This window comes from Myotis brandtii, unplaced genomic scaffold, assembly GCF_000412655.1.
Source record: "Myotis brandtii unplaced genomic scaffold, ASM41265v1 scaffold285, whole genome shotgun sequence".
NCBI classification, from domain to species: Eukaryota; Metazoa; Chordata; class Mammalia; order Chiroptera; family Vespertilionidae; genus Myotis; species Myotis brandtii.
Window position 1 is genome coordinate 1,204,136 of NW_005360891.1, and position 21,288 is coordinate 1,225,423.

The 21,288-nt window shown below is 36.7% G+C and overlaps 1 protein-coding gene across 1 annotated transcript in view; it reads left to right on the top strand.

Annotated features, from left to right (window-relative positions):
- Window positions 1–21,288, top strand: part of CSMD3 (CUB and Sushi multiple domains 3) — an 888,294-nt gene that overhangs the window by 834,591 nt on the left and 32,415 nt on the right. Inside the window, exons 59-63 of the mRNA XM_005869050.2 lie at window positions 1,465–1,641; window positions 9,920–10,099; window positions 12,149–12,322; window positions 17,556–17,729; window positions 19,100–19,173. Of these exons, the coding sequence (XP_005869112.1) occupies window positions 1,465–1,641; window positions 9,920–10,099; window positions 12,149–12,322; window positions 17,556–17,729; window positions 19,100–19,173 (779 nt within the window). The remainder of the gene's footprint in view (window positions 1–1,464; window positions 1,642–9,919; window positions 10,100–12,148; window positions 12,323–17,555; window positions 17,730–19,099; window positions 19,174–21,288) is intronic.

Sequence of the window (21,288 nt, forward strand, 5' to 3'; positions counted from 1 at the left end):
ATCTGTAAACCAGATATGGAGAAGTTCTCAATTGTTATTAAGTGCAAAAAAAATGGACTGAGCCTGAGGTCCCTATTTCAAAATGCAAATCACCTGACATTGAAAACAGGATGATATTTTTCAAATCCTACTTGGATTGTTTCAAGACTATAGATCATGACACATAAATAAATATGACTGGATTGTTATTTTAGGTGCTAATATAGAAGAGGATAATTACTCTGAACAACAGAAGCAAACATTGTTTTAATGTTATATGTTCTTCTGAAAATTTTACCTAGAGTTTGATTTTATTGTAATTGTTTACAATGTGTAAGTCTCCACTCTAACCAGTTTGCTCAGTGGATAGAGCGTCGGCCCTCCCCAGTTGGAGGGTGGTGGGTTTGATTCCATTCAAGGGCTTGTACTTTGGTTGCAGGCTCCATCCCAGTAGGCCTGCAGGAGGCAACCAATTGATGTATCTCTTTCACATCGATGTTTCTCTCTCTCTCCATCTCTCCCCTTCCCTTCCACTCTCTCTAAAAATCAGTGGAAAAATATCTTCAGGTGAGGATTAACAAAAAAAATAGTAATAAAAATAAAATGTATAAGTCTCCTGTCTCTACACACAAACATGCAGCACCACTGTAAAGGAAGGATAGGCAAAATTAAATATTTTAGATGCCGCAAGTGATATAGATGGTACTATCTGAAACTATAATTACACTTTATAGTCATAGAGATAACTTTAAACTTTTATGTTACAACAAAATTTAGTAATACAGTGACATAGGCTTGCTTTTACGATATTTTAAAAATTTACCATGGTATTGATGGCAAATAGTTAAATATAATACAGAGAGTAATACAGGGGATATTGTGTTTGTGACTCCTGTTTATGATATGTTGAAAACTTAATGAAAACCATTTCTAGATTTTGTGTTTATTCAGTCTATTTTTTTGTATGCCTTGGTCTGGAAATAGAGATTATACAATTTTAATTCAGATCAGTTATATGCTTATATAAATAAAAATATACATGGATTCTTAAAATATTTAAATTGTTTATTTTATATCTGTCCTCTTATATAGTAAATTTCTGTTGCATCTCATTGTTTCATATCTTTCCATTTCACATTATTTATTTTTTAGGCAGAGACTCTTGTAATCATTCCTTGAAAGATTTTGTGGTGCCCATAGGCAACACTCGAGTAATTACTTTCTGAAGTTTTTATGATAGCTACTAACAAAAACTTTAAAAAATAGCTGTTGTCTGATTTGTATTCTAGTAATTAAACTAATAAAATTAATGTAAATTTATCTTGAATTTCAACCATTGTAAAAGATAATTCAATGTTTATTTTAGAGGATTTTATAGCTCCTTTGGATAATTAAAAAAATCAGTCATTAACTTTTTGTGAGAAGATTTCTAATTACAATATTTTTATAAATACTCTTAACTATTATTTTTTTTCTCTCTTGTAGCTGTACAGTGTGGTAACCCAGGAACAACAGCCAATGGAAAGGTCTTTCGGATTGATGGCACAACATTTTCCAGTTCGATAATTTATTCCTGCATGGAGGGATACATCTTGTCTGGACCTTCAGTTAGACAGTGCACAGCCAATGGAACGTGGTCTGGAACTTTGCCTAACTGTACAAGTATGTTTCTTCTCAATATTTTAAACATCATTAGTTATGTGAAACTATTTGAGTATATTCATCTATATGTGTAACTTGTAGTCAATCAAACCATGCAAGATATTGAATATTTGTATTGTATTTCATATTAAAAGATGATAGTATTCTATGGTAAGAGTTTATACTGGTGACTTTAAAAATCACTTTGCAGCTCTAGCTGGTTTGGCTCAGTGGATAGAGTGTCAGCCCGTGAACTGAAGGATCCCAGGTTTGATTCCAGTCAAGGGCATGTACATTGATCCTCAACCCTGGTTGGGATTGCGTGTGGCAGGCAACCAATCATTGTGTCTCTCTCACATGGATGTTTCTCTCTCTCTTTCTTTCCCCCTCCCACTCTCTCTAAACATCAGTGGGAAATTATTCTCTGGTGAAGATTAACAAAAAAAGAATTACTTGGCAGAGGAAAGAGGGATCACAGAAAATTAGTGACATTAAGTGAAATTTAACAGCATCTTAAGAATAGAGATGAATTATCAGCAGTAACCAAGATTAATACAAAGAATGCAATTTTATTTTGCCAATCTAACACATATCAATAACTGCTTGATTTTTTATTTTATTATGTATTTATTTTTATGTTTTTATTTTTTTAACTTGATTATAGAGAGAGTGGGAGAGAAAGAGAGGGAGAGAGAGAAACATTGGTTGGTTGTTTCCTGCACCTGCCCTGACTAGGGATTGAACCTGCAGCCTGGGTAAGTGCCCTGACCATGAATCAAACTGCCACCTTTTGCTGTACGGGACAATGCTCCAGCCAACTGAGCCACATTGGCTAGGGCCTGACTAGGTTTATTTATTTGTCTGTCTATCTATCTATCTATCTATCTATCTATCTATCATCTATCTATTAAGTTTATTAGGGTGACATTGGTTAATATGTTATTCAGGTTTCATGTGGGTTTCTATGTTATAAGATCTGTATACTGCACTGTGTGCCCACCATCCAAAGTCAAATCTCTTATCACCATACATTAGGACCCCATTCACCCCCACCTTCTTCCCCTTGGCAACCACCACATTGCTGTTTGTGTCCACGAGTTTCAGTTTTATATCCCACTTATGAGTGAAATTGTATGGTTCTTGGCACTTTTCTAACAGATTTATTTCACTTAGCATAAGATTATCAAGATCCATCTGTGTTGTTGCAAATGGCAGTATTTCATACTTTCTGATGGCTGAGTAGCATTCCATTGTGTATATGTACCACATCTTCTTTATCCAGTCCTCTATTGCAAAACAATGGGCAGAGGACCTGAACAGACACCTCTTTCCAGAATACATACAAAACCAATAGATATATGAAGAGATGTTCAACCTGATTTGTGGGCTAATGATTCATCTCCAATAGGCTTTGCTGGTTTTATAATACACCAACCCATCTGAGCCTTAAAGTTCTTACTGGTACCTTTTAACTATCAGTTATTTTTGTTTGTTTGTTTGTTTGTTTGTTTTTCTTTAAATTCTTTGTATTTGTTTATCCTAAATGAGTGGCTCAAATGAATCTACTCAGAGGAGGATGTCATCAGAGTAATGGCATGTCATGTCTGTAATTCTGGAGAATATTCGTTGTAGATAATATCTTGCCTGCACCAAATTGTGTATGATGACAGGGCTGTTGAGATACTCCATGTGCATTGTGTCTCTTCAAAGATGAAGGCAAATTATCGCTAAGAGGCTGTTGAAATAAGCATTGAATAGAACATAGCAGCCACATCCTATATAATAAAAGCCTAATATGCTCAGTGTCCAGTCACTCGGTCGGCCGTGCAACTAATCAAAGGGTAATAGGCTAATGGTATGCTAAGGCCACTCAACTGCTCGCTATGATGTGCACTGACCACCAGGATTCAGATAGTTGACTGGTCAATCAGTCACTATGACATGCACTGACCACCAGGGGGCAGACGCTCCGACCAGTAGGTAAGCTTGCTGTTGGGGTCCGGCCAATAGGGACTGAGAGAGACAGGTTGGACACACCCTGGAGTCTTCCCGCGGCCCTTCCATGGCTGGCCAACCTCCTGAGTCCCTCCCCAGCCCCAATCATGCACAGTGGGGTCCCTTGGCCTGGCCTGTGCCCTCTCACAATCAGAGACCTCTTGGGGAATGTTGAAAAGCCAGTTTTGGCCTGATGGCAGAATGACTGATTGCTGTAACACGCACTGATCACCAGGGGGCAGATACTCAACACAGGAGTTGCCGCCTGGTGGTCAGTGCATTCCCATAGGGGGATCACCGCTCAGGCAGAAGCCGGGTTCATAGCTGGTGAGTGCAGCGGCAGTGGCAGGAGCCTCTCCCGCCTCCAAGGCAGTGTGCTAAGGAGGCCCACAGGGAGTGGGCCTAAGCCATCAGCCGGACATCCCCTGAGGGTTCCCGGACTGCGAGAGGGTGCAGGCTGGGCTGAGGGGACCCCTGAACACTCAGGAGTTCTCTCCCTGGATCTCCAGAGTCCTCTTCCAGTGTGTGTCCTCTCTGGCACTGTCTCTTTATTCTCTCCTGGCTCTAGAGTCATGTCTCCAACCAGGAAGCTGGTGGGCTCTGCAGGGAGGCTCCCTGTGCTGCAGCCTGGAAACTCTCTGAAAGCAATACGATGTGACAGCTTTAGGGCTCATCTCATTGGTTTCCTGTCACTCAAGGATCACTGTGCTTTGCTGCCTTTGAAAACCTGTTTTTTGGTTGTTGTTATTTTTGTTTTAATATTGTGTCCCATTTATTTATTTATTTTGGTTGTTTCAAATGGAGAGTGAAGTCTTCTCTATTTCTCCATCTTGAAGGAAAGAAGTCCTCCTACTTGCTTTGAAAATGTCTCAATTTTGCAAGACTGAACAACTTAACAATTAACAAATAGCCTCTGCTGGTTTCCTTCTACACCAACCCATCTGAGCCCTAAAATTCTTACTGGTACCTCTTAAGTATCAGCTGAAACGGCACCCATTGGCAAAGCCTTTCAGGACACTTCTTCCTCATATTGCTTTTAGCTAAAAGTGACCTCTCTGTACCATATAATTCTTCTAGCAATTACATATATGCAAACCTATGAGCTTCATATGGCATTGGTAACCTGGTCTGTTCCTCTCAAATCAATGAAAACATTTTTTTTTAGTATATATCATGAGATCAAGGTCATGGATTCAAATACCATGCACACTTTGACAGAGGAACTATAAATATTAAGAAACATTCACAGAACTAAAACTGGAAAGGAAAGAGATTTGCCATAATACTAGGAAGCTCGGGCAGTACACTAATTGTAAAATTTGCTTATTATTTTCTGTGATGTTCATACTGAAAGAAAATACATAAAAACTAAGCACAGGTAAATACTCATTCAGAGATACAGTTTTGTTGTTATTGTTTTTTGTTTTCTGGGTTTTTGTTTTGTTTTGTTCTGTTTTGTCAGCACAAAAACCCCTCCGGGACCCTTACCTGGTGCTGTCCAACAGGCAGACCCATTCCGGAACCAAAGCACACAGTGCTCGCAGTGTTTTGGGAAAACGGTACAATCTGCCCGAGGACAGGGCTTGTCAAATGGAGTAACAGTTGACTTTCAGGTCTGAAACGAAATATGTGCCCTTATTCCTTGGGTTTTTTAAATCTTCCAGAACTTCTTCCAAAGTGATCACTACCCTGCATCTGGCAGGTCTTGTCATGTGGGTCAGGTACAATATACTCTATCGGATCCAGTGATAAATGAGCCTAAGGCTTTTGTTACAAACGGTCAGCACAGAAGTGGCCCTTGAGAATTCTCAAAGTTTTCTGTTTGTTGGTTGTTTGGTTTTCTTTAGAAGATAGGCCAGGGAAATGGGGATATTTTCACACAAGAGAAAGCTGGGGGATATCCCAGCATGAAACTGGGTGAAGTGAGCTAAAAAATCATCTAAATCTCCTCAAGGGAAGAGGGCTATCGCTAAGTCAGTGGTTCTTAAACAGGGGCGATTTGCTTCCCAGGGGACATCTGGTAATGCCAGGGGACACTCTTGGCCGTCACAGTGCAGGTGAGTGGAGGTGCTATCAGTATCTAGCAGGTAGAGGTCAATGCTAAGTAGCTTTGGTGATAAAGCAACCTCACATGATCAAGAATGAATTGGTCCCAAATGTCAATAGTGTCAAAATTAAGGTAAATAAAATCTCCCTCACTGAGATCTAATAAGAAAACCAACTTGTGAATTGAGAGATTGGATCACCTTTCTGGAACTTCATTCTGCTGTGGTAGAATTTTATTCTGGGCTTGAAACCTGGCAAAGCAACCAAAATTAAGGTAAATAAAATCTCCCTCACTGAGATCAATTCAGCTTGTGAATTGAGAGATTGGATCACATTTCTGGAACTTCATTCTGCTGTAGTAGAATTTTATTCTGGGCTTGAAACCTGGCAAAGCAAATGCATAGGATGCCTGAGCTAGCATGTATATTGCTACATTGTCTCTAATAGGAAAACAATAGGATAACTCAAACATTAATCCACAGGGGTTTGGTTTCATGAATTATATTGCATGTACATACATGTAAGAGAATATTATGTCATTAAAATGTTACATGGATCTGTGTATTTAAATGCAAAAATATCAGATATTGAGTAAAAAATGAATTCCGTTATAAATGTGTGGGTAGTATGATCTTATTTATTTAAAAATGCATACTTATAATGCTTGTTTAACTAGTTAAAGTTTTGAAGTGGCAGAAATTAATTTACTAAATTATGTTTTCTTTTTAGCATAGAGGTTTATCTTCTTTAATTTCTTATAAATGATACCAAATGGACATTAATTACATGATAGAAGCTAATGAGAATACCTCCCATAAAAACAGATTTACTTGTTTGTTTACTGTTGTTAATTCTAACCCAAGGATATTTTTTCCATTTATTTTTTTTAGAGAGAGTGGAAAGGAGGGAGAGAGGGGAAGAGAGAGAGACAGATAGACAGGCAGAAATGTGAGAGAGAGACATCAATTTATTGCCACCTGCACAGGGCCTGATCAGGGCCAGGAAATGAACCTGCAACCCAGGTACATGCCCTTGACTGGGAATCTAACCCATGACCCTTAGGTGTAAGGGCCAACCCTCTAACCAGACCCACATAAGCCAGGTTGTTTGTTTACTGTTGTTGTTCATTCTAACCCAAGGATATTTTTTCCATTTATTTTGTTTAGAGAGAGTGGAAAGGAGGGAGGGAGGGGAAGAGAGAGAGAGAGACAGATAGACAGACAGAAATGTGAGAGAGAGACATCAATTTATTGCCTCCTGCACAGGACCTGATCAGGGCCAGGAAATGAACCTGCAACCCAGGTACATGCCCTTGACTGGGAATCCAACCCATGACCCTTAGGTGTAAGGGCCAACCCTCTAACCAGACCCACATAAGCCAGGACAAAAACAAATTTAAACCTTTAAATAACATATTTGTTTTTGAGAATTTGAAATATTTAATTATTCCTTATGCATTCTATTCGCTGATTTATTCTTTAAACAGTATTTATTTTACCTCTTATGATGTACTAGATGAGGCTGTGAGAATACATCAGTGTAGAAAAAGACAAAACATCTGTCTTGGTGGAGTTTATTGGTGTGTGTGTGTGTGTGTGTGTGTGTGTGTGTACGTAAGTGCTGTGTCCTTAAGGATTTGGGTGACTTTAGAAAAGACTTTCTTGCAATAAACCATAGCACTCTGTTGTCACACACTGGTGTCTCTGAATTTTAAGGTAAAGCTCTAAAGAGCTACTATTCTGAGGTTTTGCTCGAAAAGACCAAAAGCCTCTTTTTGTTGTTGAAAACAAGCTGGTGTAATGAATGAATTGACTTGTGGAGCAGGTGCTGTTTACAAAGATCGTTGCTATTGGAAACTGCCTCTTTGACTGGCCTTTGCTTCCTTAGAAAGTCACCAAACAAATTCTTCTGAAGCTGTTGTCCCAAATTCCACTCATGATGCTGCCTCGCTACGCAGAACTCTTTCGCAGTGCCTGTGCCTCTGCAGAATAAACCCTCTGTCCTCTCGGTTGGTGGCTGCCTCTCAGCTCCTGTGCCTTCCCACCCGGTTAACTGGCCTTTCTTGCCAGGATTCGAATTCAGTCTGTAAAGCGCAATCCACAAAATAGCAATTTGTGGGTGTTCTCTTTAATTTTCCTCCTCTTAATTGGAATCTAGATTAAAAATCTAAAATAACATAAAGTAAAATAACACGAAATAAATTGAACGGTGTACTCACTTTCAGGAATTTTGAAACTGCAAATAAAATGACCTATTTTTTGGTAAATAAGCTGGATTTGATATCAACTCAGTTATATAATTTAAAAATCTTTTCATCATCAATAATCAAAAGAACAAAAATCATTCTATATGCAAAATTCTTATTAGGAGTCTAATAGGAACACTCAGAGTGTTAGTTCAGCAAACTGGGTCCAGGGCTCTGAGGGCTAGAAGGGGAGTGCTGTGAATATTGTTCTTTAATTTAATTGCCATTATTCTTGATCCTAAAAACTTCCCAGACTCAACAGATTAGAGTAATATGAAAGAATGTTGAGATTCGTCATTTTTAATGGTAAGTTAATAAATACAATGTAATTAAAGTACTATTAAGGTCTCCCATGACTTAATCAATTTTTAGTTTTTAACCCTAGACTTTCACATTTCTGAGAAGAATCACTTAAAAATAAAAATGAGGGAATATAACTCAGATTCACCTGGTGTAATTTTATACTCTTTTATAAACAAAAAGGTTCAAAAGGCAAAAATGATAGTAAAAGGCAAGTATGCCACATTTCTTTTATCTCCAGAAAAGAAAAAGTGTAAGCTGATATGTTTCTCTTTTTCTTCTTTTCTCTTAGCCGCAAGAAAGCTTTTAGGCCAGTTCATTGCCCAAATCATGCTTAAATCATGTACTCAAAACAGCAGGTGCTTTGGTGGCCTATATATAATTTCTGTTATGCCTTATTCTTACATGTCATAGTAGGGTTGATCTTTTATTTTCTATGCTGTTTTAAGTCTTCTTGAAAGTTTTTGGGTGATAATATACGTAATCAGAGCCAGCTTTATGGATGAGTGCAATTGCTAGAACCTCATGCCCTCAGGGCCTGTGCTTGAGCTGTCTCAGAATTATCAATAATATTATCTTTGAAAGTGTGATTTGTCACTGAAGTCCCCTGGGACACTGGAGCATGTGAAGAGGGTTTGGAGCCTCTGCTCATGTAGTCTGTCAGCCTCCCTGCCTCCTGTCTTCCTAGGCTGGGTTTATGGGCCATTTGCCCCCCACCACCTGGTACCCCTGTCCCTGCCGGGCCTCTGCATTCCCACCACTGCTCTGCTCAGCGGTTCCATCCTGTCATCAGCAGAGGAAGGCTCACCCTGCAGCTTTGTTCTCCACCCTGCTTGAGAGGCCTGGATGTAGCATGGGGCAAGTCAGAGTTTGGTGTATTCATGAAGTCTTGGTCCAGAGTACGTAGCATCTATCTCTGCCCTGGGCTGGCCTTGCTGAGGCATATTTAGCAAGCGCTTGACAGAAGCCTTGACGGAAACCCATCATTCACACCCAATCCAGGAAGCAAGTGGATTCCAGAATAGAGGTTCCCGTTTTTTCTGGGTTGTTCTTTTACCTGGGTTGCCATTGAGTCGGTGGAAATGGGAAATTTAACTCTCTATCCCTAGCTGTAGCATTTTTACTTCATACTGAGCCTCCCAAAGTATGTATCCCACCCTGTACATGATAAATTCACACTTTATAGTTTATTCATTCTTTTATTTATTCAATAAAAGTATTATTTTTACACCTATCATTGTTTTAGTTAAAAAACTATTATAATAGAAAATTGAGTAACACTGTGGAGAAAATACTCTCAATCCAGCAAGTCTACTAAATCAGAAACTTCAATAGCCATATATAAGAATATGGATTTTTAATATTATATTAGAAACTTTGATTCTATAGGATGGCTTCTTCATGATCACTTAATACATCTTAAATGAGATTACCATGTCACAGTTTCCTACAATATAATAGCATATTAACTTAACCTTTTCAAAGTCTAAATGGCAATTTCTGAACCATGTGTATAGAATCTGTAATAAGCATACCTGGTCATAATCAAGAATTGCTAGTATGTGGTTTAAGTATGCTTATGTTTTATGATTAAAAATGAACATGATAACTAATTTTCCCTACTGATATATTAAGAATGCCATATGCTTACTATTCTTCTCTATTAAATATATGCCACATTAACCATCTGCTTTTTGAATCCAATATTGATAGTAATCAGTTGTGGAGACCCAGGCGTACCAGCCAATGGACTGAGATATGGAGATGATTATGTGGTTGGACACAATGTTTCGTACATGTGCCAGCCAGGCTATACCATGGAATTGAATGGTTCCAGAATCAGAACTTGTACAACTAATGGCACATGGAGTGGAGTAATGCCAACCTGTAGAGGTATAATAATTTCTTAATTATTTATTTTATCACTACCACATAGTCCCTTTTTTAGTATGCAAATTTAAAGTAGATTAAATAGTGTTTATGTACTGTTTCACTTTTTTGACACTAAAAAAAATGATTGTTTCAGTTTTTATTTTTAAACCATACAGATGATAATAATATATAGAATGTAAAGCTATTTCAAAAAATCTTTTATTTTATTGTGAGTAGTGACTGAACTTTAATGCAACCCAAACAACAAAAATATCATGTACTCTGGTATTTATGTTAACTTATGAATATTTAAAAGATAATATAACCTTAATGATTTAGAACAGCAATTTCCAACCATTTATTTCATGGCACACATAAACTGATTACAAAAATTCTGTGGCATTCCAAAAAAATAGATTGTATTTTTTGTCAATCTGAAAAAAAATAGATATAATAATTTTGATTGATTTACAAAAAAAATAATAATAGTAATTACCTGCTCCAAAGTGGCTTTTTAAAAAAGCAGGTGTCTATACTTATATATAAGGATTTCTATTTCCAAGAATTAACCAATCAGATGCAACCTTATTATGGGACATGACCAATAAAATGCAGTCTATTATATGACCTCTGTATTTGTGGTTAAAGACAGGCCATTCACACTGGATGGCTATTGTTGTGTTGGTTGTTGTTGTGTTTTAAATTTGACAATCTAAGGGAAAAGTGGTCAGTGCCTCTGACAAAATAATCAGGCATTACATGTTTGTAAAAATCTTGTGCATGTCAATTTAAAATCACTCTCAGAATTTTATTTTGATAGTCCACTTTGGTCAAGTAATTCATGGATAGGGAGAAAACCTTTCAGTAGTTTGAGAATAGTCAATTGGAATTACAAAACTAATTTTTCCTTAAAGAAACAGAGAAACTATTTATTTAAAGAATGAAATCTAGAATTAATATTTTAGTCAATATAAGCATAGATTTGCTACCTTATTGTATTTGCTTTTTTATTAAAAACATTTTCAGGCTTACTGTAGAAAATGTAAAAAAAACACATTTTCATATTTTTCTGCTAGCTTTTCTGATTACTTGTGGAATAGTATAGATGCAATGTAAGGTAATTCATATTGTATAATAACAGTATTGCTTCTTTAATAATTGAGATTTCTCATTCAGGTGTTTATAAACATCTATAAATTTATAGATGTTTAGTATCTCCCTGACATCTAAAAAAATCTAACAAAAAAGAATAATTTTGATGTGTATTTTTCTTTTTGATTTCACAGTTTCTGAATCAGATCACTGTACATAGTGCATAAAAATATGTAACAGATATTTTATATTTTAGAAGTTATTTTATACACAATTAATTGATCCTGGTAATGGCAATGTTATACAGTACCAAAAATTATTCAGATATGTTGCTAGCCATCAGAATATAACCATTCCTCATTTTGAGATGTTGTAGTTGGTACCCTTCTTTTTCCTCTCGTCTCTGTCACCTCATCCAACCTATCTCTGCTTGAGGACATCTTAAAACAGTTTTAAAAAATGAATGTTTAAAACTTTGATAACACACTTAAAATTCTACAGTAAATTTTAACATATGAGTCTAAGTGTTTAATAGAACCAATTTGGATATTTTAATGAGCTACATGTTTTGCATTTTCAGAAATGTCACAGAATTACTACCAAATTCCTTGCCAAAGTGCTGATACACTTTATATAGCCAAATAACCCTGTCTACCTAAAGGTCATTGGAATTTATCAGTTACAATACTGGTTAGAAGATCAGCCTTTTTTTTCCCCCTTAGATATCAGGCAGCTTGTTATTTTATAAGAGAATCTCAACCAGTAGCCATTATGTTGTCAAGAAATAGTCGCATTCTAGAGGGATTAATTCTGGGTATGTTTCAGGGATACAACCAGGAGAATAAAACGTGTCACACCATATTGTCCTTCAAAAGGTTAAGTTAGCACATATGCTTCTCCTAATGATATTTATTCATTTATTTTCCATACCCAGGATAGCTCCACAGCTGTGTCTAATCCCTTTCAATGTAATTGCAGCTGTTACCTGTGCAACTCCTCCCCAGATCTCTAATGGAAGGTTGGAAGGAACAAATTTCGACTGGGGCTTTAGTATTAGCTACATCTGTTCTCCAGGCTATGAGCTATCCTTTCCTGCTGTTTTGACCTGTGTAGGGAACGGTACCTGGAGTGGGGAAGTACCACAGTGCTTACGTAAGTATAATTTCCATACTTACAATTATATTTTCCTGTTTTCACTCTCTTAGAACTACTTTCCTGAGTTTACAACTGTTGTTTAAAATTTCCAAGTTTGGCCAGAATAAATATGAGATTGTTAAACTCCTTCCAATGTGTAAAGTTTAGTGAAAAATCAGTATTTACTAATGTAGCCACTTTTCATCCAACCATTGTGTGCCTTCTGCTTGAACTCTAAAGTTTAGGCTAAATGGATTTGTTTGTAAACTTTACTTGATTTTCAAAATTATTCCGCAAAATAGAAACCTTCTGAGCTGAATCTGCCAGAAAATTATTCTTTTTAATAAGTCCAGTGTATCTCAGCTGAATGTTCTAATTTAACCCCCAATTTCTTTCTGCAATAAATTCATGTCACTTCTACATGTTTATTCAAATCGAGTTCTTATTATGGTATTTGCCATGATAATGATTGTAATTATACATCAAAAATTACTAAGGTAAGAGTAGAGGTAAGAGATTTTTTTTTTGCAGAGGTTGCTGTACATTATATATCCCTTCAAGACTAATTTGGAAGATTACAAAACAAAAAAAGCCAGATTTTCATTTTACATAAGTTATTGTAACACATGATATGGGCCATACTCACTCAGAGACATTCAGTGCTATCCTGTTCCTAGTCTTTTCATTCCCAGCAAGTGGCAGAAAGAGGAGTGCTCACCCTGCCCCCTGGCCTTGGAGTGAGCCAGAGCTAACCCACTAAACTGCCCAGAACCCTTCAGTCTTCTCATCTCATTCGGAGCAGAAGCCAGATTGCCTATAGACTCATGCAAACATTTTATTTTTCCCCTGATCCCATCATATCCTGTTCTCCCCTCATCCACTCTACTCCAGGCACACAGGCTTCTGTGCTTTTACTTTGTATTGTTGTCAGTATTACAGATGCCCCCCACCCCCCCTCTTCCTGCTCCTCTCCACCCAGCTCCCACTCCAGGCCTCCCCCACACTATTGTCTCTGTCCATGAGGTATGTATGCATATATGATCGCTGGTGTATCTCCATTGAGATCGGCTATTCTGTTCCATACATCTGTGCCTCTGGACATGTTTTTTCATCAGTTTATTTTGTTCATTAGATTCCACATGTAAGTGAGATCATGTGAAAAACAAATACCACAGGCTTCCTTACTTTTAATTGAGCATGCAGCCTTGCTTTGACGTCAGAGATTTTTGTGTTCACTATTTACTTTGTCTAGAAATTTCCTTTTATTCTTTTAGCTCTTTACTCAGAGTCCCTCTTCTCAGTATTCTTTCATCAACATAATTAAAATTTTATATGTTGTTATATAACACTGCCCTTTTAGACTTTATTTTTCTCCTTACTAGTTTCCTATCATTCTTTCTTTTTTCTCCTTATAACAACTATACATTGTACTAATCTTGTTTATGTGAATGATGCCCTCCATTTAGGTTTATGCTTCTTAGAAATTATGTTTCTGTGCACTGCTGTATCTGGTATGCAATGCAGTCCTCTGCGGGTATCAAAACTGAGGATGCTATAGTAGTTAAGACAGTGTGGCATTGGTGCAGGAATAGAAAGTAAAGCAGCATAATAGAGTAAAGAGCACAGAATCATTAATTGATACTTGATACATTGAAACAAGCAAAGTAGTGAAGGAAAGAATAGACATTGCAGTTAATCAAACAAGGCAATTCATTTTCACTCACACACACACACACAAACACACACACACACATACACACAATCTCCATCTCAGACCAAATAGTAAATCAATGCCAGATTCATGAAGGACTTAAATATTAATGTTTTTAAAATTAAGAGGCTATCTATATGACCTTGGAGTAAAAAAGGATTTCTTAAACAAGTTGCAAAAGCTCCACTCATAAATGAAAGATGAAAAAAATCAGGTACATTAAAAAGTTTTCATTTCTCATTATGAAAGGACCAATGAGAAACTTGGATAATGTAATATGCATGAAAAATAATAATGTATAGAACATATAAAGATTCCCTGAAACAAAAAGAGACAAAACAATAAAGATGGGCAAAAGACATGAACAACTATTTACTAAAACAAAATTGGTTTACTGAAAAACAAAATTGGACATCAAGTGTGGGTGACAAAGGTGTGCAATGTAAACTCTATACACTCCTGGTGGATTTTTAAGTTGACACACCATTTGAAGAATTAATTGCTATTATATAGTAAAGTTAAAGATGTGCAGAGTCAGTGGCCCAGAAATCTTATTTCTAGGTATATGCCCTACAAAATGTTTTGTACATGTGCACCTGTACATAAGCAGACATGTACAAGAATATAAACATGAGCATGTTGTTGCTTGTAAAGCTAAACAAGCCAGTGCTTAAGCATACATGCAGATGCGGTTTAGTGTATGAAAATCTGCTGATAGAAACAGATGGAATGATGGGGTTGGGGAGAGAATTGAGGAGTTTAAGTGGATATATGTCCCGTCTTTCTTTTGTTGGTTAAGATTTAAAGATGAGTGACCCAGCAGAAATATAGAAAATAAATTATTCAGAAATAAGTTATGAAATAACTTAGCAATAGAAACAGTTGCTGAAGCTAAAATGTCTACTGATAATGCTCACTGAGAAAATAGCCATCAAATTCAAAATGTGCTAGAGATATAATTAGTAAGACTGGGACCCTGGCCTAGGAGCCTAGGGCTTAATGTTATATTGCTAGAAGTGCTTGTATGTCAAATAGCACTAATGTTAACAGTATATTAGAAATGCTGAAAATTGAAACAAAACACAACAAAAATGTTTATTTTTTCCTGTTTTACTTTACTCTCAAATTTGCCTTTAATTTATTTGGTTTTATTCTTTATTTATGACCACTTCTAATCTTAACTGTTTAAAAAGGGAAAAAGGTTTCTAAAATGAGGTCTGAAAATTTAACTTTCTTGCAGTACCTTAAATTTCAGGGAAGATCTTTCTTTGACCATTGAGCTTAAGGCTGAAGTATTCTATAATTAGGGTATGCATCCATTCCAGTTCACCTGGAGCATTCCTAGTTCACTCCTGTTGTCCTGGTAGTCATCTGATCTGGTTAGAATCCTCCTTTCACTCACAAAGTGCCTTGGCTGGGATAATGCACTTTATGGTCACTCAAACTATAGCCATCTGAAGGCAGAATTTATAACGTTTGGTTGTTGCTGTTTGTTTTGTAGGGAAGTAAGTTTTTAGGTGATAAATCTACAAATTTAAAAAAAATTGAGCACATGTAAAGATAGTTAAAATGGTAAATTATGTATTTTTATTAAAATAAATTGGAAGCATAGTATATATGTACCTTTACCTTGGTTATCTACTAGCTTTGAAAGCATCTGGTTTCACCCGCTGTTACACTCTGCAAGCTCACTGTGCTCCAGCCGCACTGACCTTCTTCTCCCAACGTGCCCGATGGGCCTGGCAATGCTCTCTCCTCTGTCAGGATGCTCTCCCTTGGGAGATCAGCATGGCCAGATGCTTTGTTTCCTCCAAATCTTCTCTCAGTTAGCGACAGCCTTGCCACCTTATTTAAAATCCACTCTCACCCCTCGCCATTAGCTCATCCACACATTCCCCAGTTCTGATCTTCACCTACACTGCCTTTCCTCTGAAGACTTACCACCTTCACACATTCTCACTTTACTTGTTTATTTTTGCTTTTCTCACAAATACATACAACCTACAAGGGCAGGAATCTTAGTCTGTTTACTGATAAGTCCAAGTAACTAAAACTACCTAAAATACTATCTTTCTTTTAATAGTTAAACGAGATAGATAGATAGATAGATAGATAGATAGATAGATAAATAGATAGATAGATAGATGATAGATAGATATTGAATGGAATCATCTAATCAATTTATTTAGAAATCCTGTCAAGTTAATCCCTTCAGAGGTTGTTGTAGACCAGTGGTCAGCAAACTCATTAGTCAACAGAGCCAAATATCAACAGTACAATGATTGAAATTTCTTTTGAGAGCCAAATTTTTTAAACTTAAACTATATAGGTAGGTACATTGTTATTAACTTAATTAGGGTACTCCTAAGGCAGTGATGGTGAACCTATGACACACGTGTCAGAGGTGACACTCGAACTCATTTTTTTGGTTGATTTTTCTTTGTTAAATGGCATTTAAATATATAAAATAAATATCAAAATTATAAGTCTTTGTTTTACTATGGTTGCAAAGATCAAAAAATTTCTATATGTGACACGGCACCAGAGTTAAGTTAGGGTTTTTCAAAATGCTGACACGCCGAGCTCAAAAGGTTCACCATCACTGTGACCTAAGGCTTAGGAAGAGCCACACTCAAGGGGCCAATGAACCGAATGTGGCTCAAGAGCCGCAGTTTGCCAACCACTGTAATGTAGACCATTGAGATTCCTTAGTTTTGTCTAGTTTTAGACTCTGATGGTTTCCTTTTCTCTTAAAAAAACAACACTCACAATCCTCCACAGTGCTCTTACCGGTGTTGCTAAGTGGTTAGAGCGTCAGCCCCATGCACTGAAGGGTCTCAGTTTTGATTCCAGGTCAAGGGCACGTACCTGGGATGTGGTTTGCTCCCCACCCCCGGTCAGGGTGCTACTAGGACACAACCAACCAGTGTGTCTCTCTCACATCCCTGTTACCCTGTTTTTTTTTCTCTCCTCCTCTCCCTCCTTCCGGCCCTTCCACTCTCTGTAAAGCAATTGAAAAGATATATATATACTCGGGTGAGGATTAATTAAAAAACTGTTTAAAAAACATTCCCCATAGAATTTTGAAGAGGAAGGAACAAAATGCCATGGTATGTGCTCTGACTGTTCAACAGAGTACAACAAAACCAATAAGCATGTTCTTTATATACCCAGCAATCTGGAGAGGACAAACTGGACAAGATGGGCTGGTTTTCTTGGCAGAGCCATCAGGATTACATTTCACCTTTGCAGCCCATATACACAAATGCTGTGTGGCTTGATTCTGGCCAATATTTTTTTAGAAACTGAAATTACTAGTACTACTAGGTGGAAAATATCTGAGTCAGACTAATTTTTAAAATATTACACTGAGTCAAACATGCAGTGTTCATGTAGACAAAAGCTAAACCATTGGAATAGACTAACATGGATTCGATGTCACTTTAGTCTAATATTCCAGTTAGTTCTCACCATCTTTCTAATTTGTTTACTCCGATGAATCCTAAATCTTTATCATCATTGTCTTTTTTTCACTTCCAGCGAAGTTCTGTGGTGACCCTGGTACACCTGCCCAAGGAAAGCGAGAAGGCAAAAGCTTTATCTACCAGTCGGAGGTTGCTTTCAGCTGCAATTCTCCTTTCATATTAGTGGGAGCGAGCACCAGGATTTGCCAAGCGGATGGCACTTGGAGTGGTTCCTCACCTCACTGCATAGGTAATATCAATGGAAGGTTGATTACGCTCAGTAATTCTGGTTATAAGAGATAGTGGTGACATTTAACAGTTTTCCTATAAACTATGGTTGACTGAATGTGGAAAACAAATGTAAAATATAGAAGCAATTAGAAACCCTGAAAATTAATATTAGTAAAACATAGGATATTATTTTTAGCACGCAAAACTTCCAGAAGAAACATTTGAAATATTTTTTTATCAATAAAGTGAAAAAGTAAAAAGCTTTTATATTAATAGCATTATTAAGTATAACATTAGTATAGATCTTTAGCATTAATAAAACATATTCAAATGAAATTAAATTTGCTCCAAAAATACACAAAATATATATTGATTTAAAATGGCTCTTAGTTTATTTTCTTATTTTAGGATTTTTAAATAGATTTTTAGAAAGAGAGAGAGAAAAACATCAATTGGCTGCCTCCTGCATGCCCCCTACAAGGAATTGAGCCCACAACCTAGCCATGTGCCCAGATTGGGAATCGAAGGGGCAACCAACCAACTGAGCCCAACCAACTCAGCCACACCAGCCAGGGCATTTCATTTCTTTCTAATTACTTTTGACATGCAATGTTATATTAGTTTCAGGTGTACAACATAGTGATTGATTAGACATTGCTGTACCTCAGGAAGTGATCAACCCAGAGAATCCTAGTATCTGTTTGGCAGCATACATAGTTCTTGCATTTTTATTGACTCTACTTCCTTTGCTTACTTGACATGTCTGTGACAATTTTTATAACTGGCAGGTTGTCAAAGTACATTACTGCAACCCTAAAACTACATGACGCATTTTCTAAACTAACCAGATGATCTGTCATGCAAACTAGCCACCTCATGGATGACCAGCCCTCCCATTCCTATGTCTGAATCTCCCACAGCGATCAGTGAAAACTCCAAGTAACTAAGTCCTGTGTGTGGGCAAAGCTCTCACTTCTTGAGGGGGCTATTATTCTACCTGAGATTATAATTTATCAAAGTCCTTGGGCAAATATTTTCTTCATGTGTTCCTCTTTCATATCCTTCATTTTTCTTTAAATTTTTATCCACAGAGTTGCAAATACAGGCTTCAGAGTTCAATAATTGCATCATTTATATAAAATGCAGTTAAACTGAATTTCTTGCTTTAGGATTAGTAGGCTCTGTCCACGGTGACATGCTATTAGATTTACACCCTTTATTAATACCCAAGGCCATTTCATTATAGCTGATATCACTTAAAATTGTTTTGTATGAGAGAAATACTCTGTGCAAATGCTGTTTATAGAGGAGAAATAAAATGATCAACAAAATTGAAAAAATGTAGTAGTAAATTTTGAAGAAATATTATGTTTTTAATCTTCATTTTAGAACCAACTCGTACGTCATGTGAAAACCCAGGGGTGCCCCGGCATGGATCTCAGAACAGTACATTTGGATTTCAAGTGAGTGCTTTAAATAAATATTTCCATTTAGTGTAAAACTATATCATTAGGCTTCTTTGGTTGATGTGCATTTAGCCCTGTTGATGCAAACAGAAGAAAAGTTACGTTTATAACTGCACTTATAAACATATTATAAAAAGGTAACAGACAACAAAAGAATGGACATAAAAGGAAACGAAGAGAAGGAAAATATGCTTCAAGAATAATAGCCTAACTGACCATAAAGATGAAAGAAAATAAAAAGTGGACATAGCTGTGAGCATAGGAAAATATATAAGCAATAGGTAGTACATAAGAGAGGGTAAGTAAGAGTATGTGAGGTAGTAAATGAATAAACTCTACAGGAAAATGTGGGGGCAGTAGGAGAAAATAAAGATGAAATAGGTTAAAGGAGAGACAACTGAGACAAGAGTTCGCTATTACATCAAATGTGATTATTCAATAAGGCAATAAGATTAAAATGGTTTTGCTTTATAATGCACATATAATACATATTTTTTACATATTGTCATTGATGTGGGAAATATCTGAAAAAATAATTTAACCATAACCTATTGTTACACAACCCGTAGTGGGACTGTTCTATTACAATTTTTTAACATGCCCAGTCATGTGTGGCTGACTTTCTTGTTCTCTCGTTTTCCCATTTAGATTTTATGTAGAGATTCAGCGAGTTTTTCATTACAGGGCCTAAGGGAAGCCAAAGTGCATACTGATTCTAAAAGGAAATTGTCAATTTACACATTACCCAGCTGCCTTGTTTTGCAGGCTTTTCTAAACTGTGCTATTTTATGTGAAATTCAGTGTGAACCTGAAGAACATCTATTTCTAAAGAAAGTATTCATCAAAGGTGCCATGTTTTTGTTGCTAAAAATAGTTTTCATTTATCTACAGTTCAGGCTCAGTATGAACATTGATTTGATAGCATTTCCAATTCTCCCAGTTTGCCTCAGGCCTCCCTAGATAATACAAAGGTGTAAAAAAGTGTCTCAGTCTCTCTATTATATTGATGTTTTTAGAAAACTTTAGATTCGTAAGTACATAAAAGGTTTTATCAGTTGATCTAAGTCCTGAAAATTGGACAACTAGCCAAACAGCATTAGTCCTCATTATATGGACAAAGAAGCTGAAACAGATGTGACTTGGCTTTGATCACAAGTCATTGACAATATCCTGACAGAACACAGAATTGTGATGTTAATGTCTGTGCATCATATCAGGTGTTTGTTTTTTCTAAAAAATATGAGTCCTTTCTAGTAAATACCTTTTGAGATCATGGAACTAGAAATGAGTAAAATTGAGTTTGGAATAGCTATCCAATGAAATGAATAGAATTATTAACTGAATTTTAAGAATTCTATTATACTCATTAAAAATGTCGTTACAGCACTAGCCAGTTTAGCTCACTGGGTAGAGCATTGGTCCAAGAACTGAAGAGTCCTGGGTTTGATTCTGGTCAAGAGAACATACCTTGGTTGCAGGCTTGATTCCTGGCCCTAGTCGGGGTGCCTGCAGGAGGCAACCAATTGATGTGTTTCTCTTATATGGATGTTTCCTTCTCTCGGTCTCTCTCCCTCCCTTCCACACTCTCTAAAAATCAATGGGAAAATATACTCAGGTGAGGTTTAAGAAAAAAATGTTGTTACAAACTTAACCTAGCCCCAAATTCATATTATTTGGCTAATAAAACTATATTAGATTATTATAGTCTATCTGGGTAAATATGAATTTGACTAGATTTCAAATATGGTTAGGTGTACATATAAATTATATTAATCGCTATTATAATTGCAAATGATATATTGAGTATATTAAATTAAAGACATCAACTTTTGCCCAGCTGGTGTTGCTCATTGGTTGAGCATCCACCTATGAACTGGAGGTCATGGTTTGAGATTCCCAGTCAGGGCACATACCCGGGATGCAGGCTTGATTCCCAGTATGGGGTGTGCAGGAGGCAACCAATCAATGATTCTCTCTTATCATCAATGTTTCTCTCTCTCTCCCCCTCACCTTTCCTCTCTGAAATCAATAAAGATACATATTTTAAAAAGACATTAACTTTTGCACATGCATATGGCTGGTATGTGTGTGTGTGTGTGTGTGTGTGTGTGT